The following is a 13,595-nucleotide window of genomic DNA, read 5'->3' as shown; positions in this document are numbered from 1 at the left end:
AAACAGAATAATCCCACTGTTACCTGAAGAGCTGCAAAGAAGCTGGCAACACTGCTTCTAGGCAGTGGGATTCCAATTCCCATTGCCAACTCCCTTCCAAGACACTTTGAGATACACAATCATTCTCAACCCCTGGCTCTAACAGTTTATATTCCCTTCTTCTTATACAATTCCTTCTAACACCTCCCCAGGGAAGAGCACCCAAGAGCAGAGCTGCTCTCTGCCCTTTGTCAGCTTGAACGCAGATGTTCAGGATGAGGTTCCTGAAGCAAAGCCAACTTCATTCCTGGGTTCTCAATACCCTTAAACTGGGTTTCCTCTGGAAACAGGGAAGGGCAGAGTGGGGCAGAGCAGCTCTCCCTTGCTCCCTGGGGCTGTATTTCCCCTGTCTGGACAAGTTTTCCTGCAAGAGTCCTGGCAGCTCTGTGAGCAGCGATGAGCAGCGATGCTTGTCCAGGCCAGCTTGTGGCATCCGCATACAAACCTGTACTCCAGACCCCAGGGATTTCACAGATTTACTATCGGTGAAGGGCAATAATCACTAAAGGAGGAGCAATTATTCCCAAATCATTTAGGATTTAAAAAATCATTGGCAAGAAGATAGAGGTCGCAAGGTGCGCTGCCGAGGGAAATGAAAAACCCTACCTGTCAAACCTGGGTTTAACTTCCCCTCCGACTGCAATATGGTAAGAGGAGAGAGAAAGAGATAAAACTGAAAGGTCACATAGCTACTGAGAGCAAGAACTAAAAGACGCCTGCTTGTGTTCATGGTTTGTACAGGGATCACATCATTCAGCTGATCAGTTATTCCATGGAAATGACTTCTTTTAGATCAGCTAAAACTTGACTAAAAAAGGCCAAAACTGCAGTGAGACATTCTCTCCGGTTTAAGGCAAATCATCAAGGAATTAAGATGAGTGCAACTGACACCTTCCTAGCCCCTGTATCTGGTGAGAGGTGTTGTGTGTGGTTGTACACATGTAGTAAAGAAAGCACACGTGTGCCAAAGCTGAGTGAAGCCACCGCTCTTGAAGACCCCCCATCAAACTCAGCTCTGACTGACAGTGCTAATGCAGGAGATGAACAGGACCTCCAAGAATCTGGGGGTGGGAAGGCACAGTGTAATCCCCACTGGGCAAACATCTGTGGCACAGAGATCACCATCACAGTCAGTAATCTGACTGGTGTGGTGTGGGCCACAGACCCAGAGCTCAGTGAAGGTGGGGACTGATTCTTCTCATGCACAGTAGCTTCAGAGATGCTTTAGGGTGGTGAATGGGAACCTTGGGGTATTTTTTGTGTGCAAACAAGAGATTTGGTATTCACTAAAATCACAGAAAAATGAGTGATCCAAAAAGGAATCATGGAGTAAGAAAAAGAATGAGGTAGAAAGATAAATACATGCTGTATTCCCCAGACAGGCTCCCTGTTTACTAGGACAAGCTCAGGTATGGTACTTAGGATGCTGAAGGCTACAGAGGATGCAGAGATGCATAGAAAAGAAGTGTTCTAATTTCAGACTATTTAACACAGGGAATGCTTCTAGAGTCAAACATATTTATACACCTAAACAGATTCTTGCTAGAGACTTAATAACCTTAAGCTAAATGTGCCAGGGACATAAGGAAATAAAGTTTATACACAAACTCTTCATTAATGTATTAAATCCCTTTACACAAGAAGTACAATGCGTTCTCTTTTCTCCCTGTTCCTGGTCCAACTGGTAACCTCCTAGGCTTCAGGATCCTATATTACTGTTAATTATGTTTCTGTCTTGGAACTACATCAAACATGAAAAGGCTTGATGCTCGTGATGGGAGAAAACATACAACAAGGCAGGTAAAACACAGAAATACATTAACCCTCCAGGGCAGGTATCCACAGGCTGCAGGACCAGATGGGTTTCAATGTGCTTTCAGCAGGACTCCAAGCTTAAAACTTCCCTTGGCCACTTCCCACTTGTTCTGGGGATGGAAAAGCTTCCCTTGTGGTAGCCAGGGAACAAGGAGGGGATGCTGATGTCCCTCTCGGGGTGACCTCCCTCTGCTCTCACGCCCCACTAACTCCCATGTGAGACTTGCAGGTGTCAGGAATGGGAATTGCTTAACTACGTGTAGTTTATGCACTCCAGCATGACCTGCCATAACTCCCATTAAACCAGGACCATTTGCTACAGAGAGAACTTTTTATGATTATATAAAACTAAAAGAACCTCAACATTATTTAGGTTTTATTATAAAGCTGTAAAAATCATCCACTGTTACAGCTGCCTTAAAACATATGAATTAGGCATTTCAGTAACCTTTAAGACATGTTATTCTTTGCCATACTACCGAAGCAAGAGATGGGTCTGGTTACCTCTAAGAGGTTTAAATTTCCAATCTATTAAAGTAATACTGTCAATCTGTTATTTCTAGGCCATTGAGGAAAGGTTAAAATGAAAATTGGACTTTGGGGACTTCCTTCTATTCTAAGTGCAGGTTGAAAACATCTCAGCAGCAGAAGGCAAAGTCAGGGCCTTGGAAAGAAGCAGTTATCAAGGGAAATGACTGGTGATAACTTTATTGATTGAAGCAGCTCGAGAAATGTAAGATTTGCCACTGTCTGGAATTACAGCTTTATTAAAAGGGTATTCTTCATTAAAAGGCAGGTGAAAGAAAACTGTAATATGTTTTCAAAAGCACAGCCCACCTCAAATGGTTTAATGATGGATTAAATGCATTCCACAAGTGGGATAAATCATTGGCAAGCATTTTCTGAAAGCAAAGGTAAGTAAAACCAGACCTTGTCATATCATTACAAATGCAGAGGAGGAAAGAGCTCATTCAGGAGGCAGATTAAAATCTATTGCAGTGCATTATTAAGGGACTTATTGAACTGAATATACTGAGTTTCTATTCTTGTGCATGACAAACTAAAACAACCTGCAAATGCTTCTCAAAGAACATTAAAGTGGCAAGATCAAGCACTCAAAGCTAGGAAAAGATGTTAGAATTAAGGTAGTTTGCTGTAATTTGCTCCTCCTACACCTGTGCAGCTTGATCCAGGTTTTAACTCCTATTTTTCCCATAGGCAAGCATGGAGTGACTGGTGCCATTAGGTAGTGGTGTCTGCTGTGCTGCTTCTGGTTGGGCACACACTGCCTTCATCTCCAATCTCTCTGAATACAAAATATCACACTTACAGACTAGCTGCATTACAACAACAAACTGATGGCATTTAACACTAGAAACTATATAGGAAAAGAGAAATCTGTCAAAATACAAAGTTAGTTACCAGTAGCCCTATGGCAAACAGCAGAGAATGAACAAATAATCTCTGCTAAGGGCTTTTACTGCTTTTCTGTACCCAAACCAAATCTTCCTGCAGTCGATGGCAACCACTCACTGAAGCTCACCCTATGGGACTGGTTTTGCCAGTTTTGATGCATTCAATCAAATCTGTTTCCTGGAGCAAAGTTTTTGAGACAGGAGTTATAATGCCCTGCCACATCACTGTAATGATGCTCTCCCTTGGAGCCATGCGCTGACATGGCCCTGGTGTAACAGTGTGTGAGGACAACAGCACCGTCCTGCCTATGGCAAAGGGAATGCTGCTATGCAGGGTCACAAGGACAGAGAACTCAAAAATAACATAGAGTCCTATGCTGGTTTGGGTTGGAAGGGACCTTAAAGCTCATCCAGCTCCAACCCCTGCCACAGGCACGGACACCTTCCACTGGAGCAGCTGCTCCAAGCCCCTGTGTCCAACCTGGCCTTGAACACTGCCAGGGATGGGGCAGCTACAGCTTCCTTCCTACTTGTGTATATATTTCTGGTACAAGCAGGAAGCAAACACAAACCTTCGTGCATCTGATTTACACAAAGAGTAGCCAAGGGCTGAGCTCTGTGGGGCTTTTTTTCCTTTGTTCTTTTTTCCATCTACTACTTATCCAAGTGTCAATCTGTGTCTGAAATGCATTCCTTGGTTTGTTGGCTGCATGAATGGACTGAACAGTTGCTGTGCCTGTACCCGGGATATTATGTTCAGGCTGAGCTCTCTTGTTCCTGGGAAGATGCTGACAAACAAGGGCTCATTGCAGGGGACCAGGGTGCAGAGGGACCAAATTCCAAGGGAAGCCTTGGGAGCTAAACACATGGTTTAGTAAGAGACAACTGCTGGAATGGGAACAAGTCTGGAGATAATCAGAGGGAGAAGATATCCAGGATGCCAAGCAGTTATTGTGGTTGTTACCTGGAGTAAAACTAGAAAGGAGGAGATGCAGTTTAAAAGGGCCCATAAGACCTACTCCGCTGTGAACACTGCCCCTAAGGTCCTGACAGAAGCCCAGCCATCTGGTTCACTGCAAACTGGACAAAACATTAATAACCTGGAGCAGGGAATACTCCTGCACAAAGGAGATGGATTATATGGCCTATCAGGTCTTTTCCATCTCCCCTCTCTGTAATAAAGTAAAACCCAAGCACATACTGAATTACAGGGCCATAATTTCATCTCCAGGCTCTAGGCACCTAGAAGCCACCCAAACTTCACTCTGGTTGTTTATAATGTCACCAAAACCCCCTGATGGAATTATTGTGTTGTAATTCATTGCTGCCTGGCAGTCATCTCATACTCATCCTCATGTCCTGTGTGACATAACAAATCAATAAAGAGGATCTGGGCATAGCTACAAGGATGGGGGGAAAACAGTCTGTACTAATCCAGCAGGAAGCATCACACACTGAATGAATCCATTAACATAGCAAGAGGTTTTGAGTCAGTCAGTGCTTCCCATTCACCTAAATTAGAAAGCATTTTACTTCTACCATTCTCTTTTAGATAGTCAGTGTGACATCAAAGGGAATAAGCAATATTTTGGCTGCAAATCCACCACACTGCAGCCTCTAGTTACGAAAGGAATACCACGCATAGCAGCACCTGTCATCAACATCTTCCATAATTCCTTGGGAAAACTAACTTTTACCCTTCTGGATTGTTTTATTTAGTCTCCAAATACAGGAATTTCACAACAGAAGTGCATGTTCTTTACTAACGGCTTGGGAGGAAGGTGAGTAAGAAAGTGCAACATGAGTACAAGTAGGAGAAGCCACAGTAGAGAAGGGATACAAGAGTCTAAACTGGGTAGAGGGATGGAGGGCACAAGTCAGAGCAAAGAGAGACAGACAGAGGGAATGAAAAGGGGAATAGCAGGCAGGAAAAAGAACCCTCAAAGCAAAGAAACTCATGGCATGCCTTTCAGGAGGGTAGGAAGCACAAACAGGACAGTTCTGCAACATGTCCCCACCTCCTAGCATTTACCCTCTTGGCTACCAGTTCCCTTTTGTCTACTTCATATTATCTAACAGAATGGGCAAACATGTTTGGGGTTTTTTTCCCTCTGAAGCATTTTTCAAACACTTCTCTTTTCCATATGTTTTTTGGAGTCGTTCATAGGGAGAGCCCATGTATTAATATTTCTCTGCACCACGTGTAACACACTGACCACATTCCCTTCAACTTCTTGGATAACTTTACGTGACAGCCAGCAAACCACAGAAAATGCATCAGTGAGCACACCTGTATGGCACAGCCAGGGGTCAGAGCATCAGGAACTCACCTGCTGGGGGGGAACTCCCATTGCTGCTAAGGCTGACTCAAAAAATGGTTTTGCTGGTTTCCCCACCACCTCAGCTTCAACATCACAAGCATACTAGAGAAAAAGGAGAGGGACACACACAAAACGTGCTGGTCAGAAAAGCAATTTTCAACCCCATAACTCCAGTCAATTGTATAGAATAGTTAGGGTTGGAAAGGACCTTAAGATCATCTAGTCCCAACCCCCAAAGTATATAAAGTATGTGATTATTGATTTTGCCCTTCAATAATACAATGGGTGAAGGTGAGTATCAGAGAAATGGGATAACACAAGTGTGACTCGGTTCCAGTAGCTCCCATTTTTTAAGAGCATCACTCTTAAAGAAACATCAAGTATCCTTTATATGAAAGGATCAAAAGTGCTGGAGGGCCTTAAAAGATTGTAGACAGTTTCTTCAACCCCCCAGCCTATTATTAATGATTCAAGTGATCAGCCAGATTTGAGGTTAGTTTCCTGCAAAGAAGTATCAGTACTAGGCTGGAAAAGGCATTTTTACCTTGTCCCCAGACCATTATAAACCTAAACTTACCTGGGAGGCAAAACCTCCAAACTCAGAGGTACAAATGAATGTGCTGCAAGCATACATTATCTCCACTATCCTCTGTGCTTGTCCAGTACCCTACTTTGCTTTATTCTCTGCATTCACCGTGTATTATTTTACATCTCTCTGCAAGCCTATAAAAGGGAGAGTAATGACTCTCTCCTTCTCTCCAATTGGCTTAGCTATTGGGTTCCACTTCTGCACAGACTTAATCAGGCTTAAAACCAGGTTTGCCCTTAAGTATCTTGCTGAATAAGGGCCTTTTGCTCTCAACTGTTAAGGGCAAAGGCTGTGTTAACACTACACCAAACATAAAATGGACCTTCAGCATACCTTGCAGATTATATTCCATGCTTTTCTTTCCTGACTCCTTCCTTCAAGGGCCTCACTTCATATAAAGGCACCACCACATGGTAAGAGTTCACATTTTAAAGTAAAATGTAAAAACCCCTGAACAAAGCCAGAGAACAAATGAATCCACCTTTAGAATCCACCAGTCTTTCGAATGCAGCAAATGAGTGGAACCTTTTCTCTACCAAGGTGAGTAATTACAGAAGATGACCCATATTTGTCCCAGTTACTCTTTTAACAAGGTGTGCAAGTAAGCATAATTCAAGCTATAAAATACCTCTAATGCCTTCATATATGCTCCAACATCAAGTTTCAGACCATCGGTTTCTTTATAGTAGCGTCTGGAAATGAAAGTGATAAAGTTCCAATGAAATGAAAAGGTTGGCAGTTAAATACAAAACCCCACATTTTATGATTTCTGTGCCTATATAGATGTCCATATGGCTGCTACAAAAAGTCAAGTAATCAGAAACTCTGGAGCCTTAATTTAACACCAGGAATTAAGTTAAAGGACAGGCTCAGTAATGTGCAATGCTTGGAGAAAAGATCTCAGACCAGATGCCCATCTGGCACCCGGGACATGACTCCACTGGTTCAAAGGGATTTCAACTAAGTCATATCAAACCACTCCAGGATTCATTCTGTCATTCAAAGGAGCTGATCATTGCTTGTCACCAGTCTTCCACATGAGGGACTAAGAAAGCCCTCCAAGTTAAATCTGTCCCTCCTAAAAACATTCCTATTGCCACAGAGCTCATAAAATTAGTATCTTTATAGCACTTTTCTGGAATAGCCACTCACATTAATGCAGATCTTCCGAGCTTTCCTGATCAGAGTAAAGACAGGTTTCTATATGACAGGGAAACAGGCAGGATGAGCAGTCAGTTCAGATCCGATGCCTTATCTTTCTGCCATTTTCGATTATTCAGCACTGCCTCCCTTTCAAATGGCCACTTGACCTTTGCTAGAACAGCCATTAACCTTCTACAGTCCAGCGTAAACAGCTTAATTTTCTGACAGTGCCATGACAGAAGGAATTACAAAGCCAATTCCCACTCTCAGCCCAAAACAGATGCTAAATGTAAATCACTCCGTTTTCAGGAGGAGGGCATTCTGCTTCAGTGGCCCCGACACTTTTGTTTGCTATGGAATGAACTCAGACTTGAACCAAAATGAATGGACTTGCCCAAGGAAGGCACCTTGTTAAGGTCCATCCAATTACACTGATTCTGCCCCTTAAAAATGAAGCTGGTTTGTGGCTGGGTTTTGCATATGGCCCTTTACATCAATGAGGCTTCTCTCTTTAGGTGAACTGTTCATCCAAGTTACAAAGTTATAGTCACCTTTCTTCACATCAGAGAACTTACCTAACCAGGGTAACTCATGCAGAACTCATGTTCACATTACCTAAATGATCAATATTTAAATAAAATTATCAATATTTAAATAAAATGATCAATATCTAAATAAAATAAATGTTCATGGCAAAAGATGAGCTCAGAATATCCACAAATCTGTGTTTAGAAATGAAAACTAACATTTCAAACAAGTAACAGGGACTGTTTTTAGAGCTGCCTACCTCAATGAATGACCAGCTAAAAGTATACCGTTACATGCACTGGGTACAAAGGCATTTTTGCATTGAACACATTGCAAATCCTAAAGATTTGTTTCATAACACAAACTGTGGTTATTTTACATACATTAACCATTCTGCTGTTGGCTCAACATCTTTTCCTCATTCTCTTAACTGAGAAACAGTAAGGGTTTTTTGCCCATGCTGTAGGATCAGAGCATGAGCATCAAGGCCGCACTCCTCTCTAGGAAGTTCTACCCATCCAGATCAATAACCCACAAACCAAGAAGGGGTTTCACACGCACTGCAGTCTATTGAAGCACTGAAACCAAGCTGTCACTACAGTTTCCTCAAACAAAACAGGTACAGTGTTTTTAAGCCCATACATTGCACAATAGGTAAGAATAACTCCTTCAAAGCCATTGGGATTTGTCACTATCCAGTGCTGGCATTGATAGCCTCCTGTTAAAGTCCCAGTAAACTGAATTGTTTTTAGGAGAACATTCAAATTCCCTGACTGGATTTTCCCTGCATGTGGAAGCAGGAGCTCAAAATGTGCCGTTAATGTTCAGAGAATAACTAAGCATGCCTTTTGATACTCAAACTGTCAAAGCAGTTCATCTATCACATCAAAAGCACAGTTGTGTTTGCAGGTCTTTGCTATACCCACCAGCCCAGCCATTTCTCTTGTATAACATAGAATCATAGAATGGTTTGGGTTGGAAAGGACCTTAAGATCATCCAGTTCCAACCCCCCTGCCATGGGCAGGGACACTTCACACTAAACCATGGCAACCAAGGCTCTGTCCAACCTGGCCTTGAACACTGCCAGGGATGGAGCATTCACAACCTCCCTGGGCAACCCATTCCAGTGCCTCACCACCCTCACAGTAAAGAATTTCTTCCTTAGATCCAATCTAAACTTCCCCTGTTTCAGTCTGAACCCATTTCCCCTTGTCCTGTTGCTATATCCTTGGGCTCTCTGGAGGTCTTCATGGCCACCACACTTTACTCATGGCCAGAGGAACATCTACCCCCATCTCCAACATAGTTTGGGTGGAGTTTGTGCATTGCAGCTGCTTTCACACATTGGTAGGGTTTCTATATTAGCAAATAAAAACTCTCCTGGCATCTTGTTCCTCACATACAGCAATTCTCAAGCCACCAGCATGAAAGTGCTCCCTTATGTCTGGCACATTCATACATATGAATAAACCTGCAGAGATGTTAACACCAGCTTTCAGAGATAGCATCTTTAAGCACCACCCAAAGAGCAGGATGTCATTTAGGGCACACAGGCTGTTAGCCACAACCAGCATCACATCTCAACCACTACAAACATGGGCAGGATTTGAACCTGGAAGAACAAACCTGGCTGAAACAGAGCAATTTTGGACCACCTGCTCCTCCTCACAATTCGTAACTTCTGGATGCTGGAAGATTAAACTGTATCCCAAATCTACATCAACAACACTTTATCCATGTATGACTTGTTGGATTTTCTTGTCAGCTTTGGGTTTCTGTCACTATCAAACTCATTTATTTTCAGTTCAGACAGCAACACATGGCTACAGGCAGCAGTTCAGCCAACAGTTCTCATTCTGAGATCTTGCAGGGGCAAAGACAAGATAAGCAGTGCCTGTAATCCTACTGACCTCATTCACTTGGGGGTTGCACACATCAAAATCCAAACTCTGCACGATTTCTATGGGGTATTTTAAGACGCTCTTAGACTTGCTCTTAAGGCAAGAAAAGTCCTTTTCTTGGTGGCTTACAAACTACAGCTATTTAAATGTTGGAGCAGATGATCCTTGAGGTCCCTTCCAACCTAGCATCTATGACTCTATTTAACACCTCCACTGCCGCCTGCAAGCATGTGGATTGTTTCATCCAGGTCTAGCTCACTCTTAAACACTCACCTTAAAGGGGTGGAAGCTGTCATTTGCTGTGCTCATACACCAGAACATCTCCAGTTTCTCTAAAAGCTGCTATAATTCCTCCTTAGAACACCTACATCCCTCACCCTCGAGGAGTCCATGAAACACATCCACACAAGTGCTTACCCTGCACTGTCTACAGAAAGACCACTGAGAGCTGATATTCAAGAGCTGCTCACCCAGTGCTGCAGCAGCACAGACCCTACTGGTGAATATCTTCAGAGTCAACTGGAGGATTTGGCATGGCAAGTTCAGTACCTTCCAGTGTCCAGAAAGCATCAGCACAGGGCTGAACTGTGGCTCATGGCAAGCAAGCATCCATAGCACCTTCTATCCCAGTGTGATCACCTCAGTTTTCTCTTACAACCCTAGAAAGACCACAGGTGACTTGGGACAGGTAAATTGATTGAGTTACCCACTGGGGACTGTTCAGTGACAGATACCTGAGCAGATCAGCCTCCCAGTCCAGACACATAGATAACTGCTTTAGAAGTTGGTACCATGAATGCCCACACCATTATCCGGTCTCCATTAACGACAAACACACCAGGCAGGAATTAAAAGCTGTAGAGACGTGAGGAAGAAATGATGCTTAACTCACCCTCTTCCAAGGGCGATCAAAACAGGCTTCTCCATCCCAATGAGAACTCGGAAAGCTTCATTAAGGTTTGCATAGGTGAAGTTCTCTGCTGCATCTCCGATAACCACACAGTTTGGGTTTGCTTTATCAAGCTCAGCAAATTCAGGAACAAGATCTAAAGGACGGAAAAAATAAACCACAAATCCCTACTTCAGATCCCATTGGAACTGACCGCTTCCCCTCAGATTTGTGTTTCACTTCATCCATGACACAATGCTTTGAAAAGATGAGTAAACCCACATCTTAATCAGGTGTTCTTCAGACCCCTTTATTCCTGACTGGTTCCTGCTATTCACCTGCCCTATAACAAAGAGCAAAATGAACCATTTCCTACCCTTACTTCAGCTCCTGCCACCCATGTCTCAGCAGACCCAAGGCAAACATGGGTAGTCAAATAAAAACATGTACCAGTGAGAGCAGGATCCATCCCTTTTCTCCATACCCACACTCTATGGCAGGAAACACTTTAAACTTAAAACCTCTGTCATGGTAACAGCGACCTCACCTATCTCATAGTCACTGTGGTTAAGCAGCAGACTCCTCTGAGCACTTGCTGCCCCCCAACACAACTCTATCACTGCCACAATGGAGATCCCAACCAGACCACTGAGTTATATTCCACATTCTCATGACTAAGGAAGAAGCTTTTCCCTGTAGGAAAATAGCACCTGGGAGCTCTTCCCCACACGAGCTATGGGAACTCACTGCTCTGTCACAAAGACCCACATCTCTCTGATACCCCCCCCATGTCCCAGCATCTGCCGCAGCGTTGTCCCACCATTGTGCACAAGCAAGTGTGGCCTTAGGCCACGCTCCTTCAAGATGCGGCAGGCTGCTGGTGCTGGGGCAGTGACTTCAGGCACGGAGATGTCAAAGCCCAGGCCCTGGAGCTTCTTCACAAACTTCTCCCGAGTTGCCTGGGTTTCATTAGTGCAGAACTGCAGCTTCAGACCAGATGCTTTGATCCTGTGGAGTAAAGAGAGCAGAGAAGGGTTAACTACACACAGAGCATCAGTTCTGCTGCCCCACTCCTAACTTGGGTAATTACAATCATAGAATCATAGAATAGTTAGGGTTGGAAAGGACCTTAAGATCATCCAGTTCCAACCACCCTGCGGCTTCATCCAACCTGGCCTTGAACACTGCCAGGGATGGAGCATTCACAACCTCCCTGGGCAACCCATTCCAGTGCCTCACCACCCTAACAGTAAAGAATTTCTTCCTTATATCCAATCTAAACCTCTGCTGTTTAAGTCTGAACCCACTACCCCTTGTCAAATATTACTTTTCTTTATGTTAGGATGAAGAAGGACTTTTCTATTAGGAAAGCCCCTGCACTGCTTCCCAAGACACCAAAACACACTGTGCTCCTTTTCCTGGGAACACAATCCCAGTTGCTTGATGCAAACACCAAACCCACTTCGAGGTAACACATCGATGATGAGCTCTCCATCAAAGGATCCTCAGAACCCCAGTCCTGACCCAGAGAGCCCCTTCTGCTTGTTAGAACCACGTGCCAGTGTCTTCTCCAATAACACTGGTGATCCATTTCTTTCTTATTATTTGTCTTTCCTAATCAGAGGTATGTGAATTATCAATTACACTTAGTGGTTAATTGCCCTTCATAAAGATAGCTTTTCTCTTTTAAATTAGGCAGTTAATATATTGTAACTAATAGCATCCACTTGTACATTATAAATATATCTTCATCGATGGGAGCGGTGAATGTGAGATTCACTCACAAGTTAATGAAGCAATTGAGTGAAGAAGTGCAAGGGGTACGCAGGGAATAATTATTGTTAATGAATGATGATGTGACCTTCTCAGAACAGTGAGCAATCGGTGCGACAGTGGGATGACAGTATTCCACATCTGGTATTCCAAACCCAGTTTCGGCTGGAGTTAGAAAGCAAAGCAGCGGGATTTGGATACATAACTATTGTAGAGTGTGCCATGGTTAAAGAAGTCTTCTTCTAAATACAAAGCCTACCCGCATGCTCTTAGGAGAAAAACCCCATGATGCATACCTGCCCTGAAGCAGACACTTACTGAATGAGAAGCTACTCTTTCTCTTCCTAAAGGTCATTGGAATGAATGCAGGAAGAGCACTAACCACTGCCTTGCCCAAACAGCCTCACAGCTCAGCCCAGTGAAAGCAAAGACTCAGTTTTCCTATACCACAGACTTAAATCTCTTCTCAGTATTCAGATGAAAACCAGTTACACTTTGGAAAGCAGAAGCAGTGTGGATACATCCTGGACTGTTTCGTGCCTCTGCGGCCACCTGCAATTACTCCCTCAACAGATGAGCTCAGGAAATGCTTAGGATAAGGTAAGGTCTACTGACAATTAAGCTAAGCTGGTCAGCAAATGGGAGTCCTCTGGAGGAACATGGAGAGGAGCCTCCAAGAGATCCTGGAACACTAAACAAAGGAAAAACCATCAAGAACTCCAGACAAGATTTATTTCTACCAAAAAATGATGCATTGAAAAGCCACCTTTTCCTTCAAAGTTTTATGTCTAATATCTGCCAGTTCTCTGCCAAAGTGCAGTCACACTGACTGGTACGTGCACAATTACACACATCCTGGACCAAACCTATCCCTTGATGCTCAGCATGGAGACCATGAGCAGAGCCTGCATCTCTACCTACATCAGCAACCCACTATTGAGTAAGGGATTAAATATTAGGGGGAGCTTTCAACAACTCTACATGGGGGACATACTGGTTCCTCTTGTGTTTACAGCAGAACTCACCCTCAGTTTGCATGGTCAGGCTCTGGGGATAACCCCCCCCTGCAGCCCTGATCCAGCTCAGGGGCAGCAGCACAAGAGGGACCTGGAGCTGTTGGAGCGAGTGCAGAGGAGGCCATGGAGCTGCTGCGAGGGCTGGAGCAGCTCTGCTCTGGAGCC

At 43.8% G+C, this 13,595-nt stretch overlaps 1 protein-coding gene across 1 annotated transcript in view; it reads right to left on the bottom strand.

The window, feature by feature from the left end:
- Positions 1-13,595, bottom strand: part of LHPP (phospholysine phosphohistidine inorganic pyrophosphate phosphatase) — a 71,040-nt gene that overhangs the window by 48,428 nt on the left and 9,017 nt on the right. Inside the window, exons 2-5 of the mRNA XM_034062085.1 lie at positions 11,462-11,649; positions 10,645-10,798; positions 6,808-6,871; positions 5,600-5,692 (exon numbers count right to left, since the gene is read on the bottom strand). Coding sequence (XP_033917976.1) covers positions 5,600-5,692; positions 6,808-6,871; positions 10,645-10,798; positions 11,462-11,649 — 499 coding nt within the window. The remainder of the gene's footprint in view (positions 1-5,599; positions 5,693-6,807; positions 6,872-10,644; positions 10,799-11,461; positions 11,650-13,595) is intronic.

This window comes from Melopsittacus undulatus, chromosome 4, assembly GCF_012275295.1.
Source record: "Melopsittacus undulatus isolate bMelUnd1 chromosome 4, bMelUnd1.mat.Z, whole genome shotgun sequence".
In the NCBI taxonomy this organism is placed as follows: Eukaryota; Metazoa; Chordata; class Aves; order Psittaciformes; family Psittaculidae; genus Melopsittacus; species Melopsittacus undulatus.
This window is presented reverse-complemented; position numbering and strand designations above follow the sequence as displayed.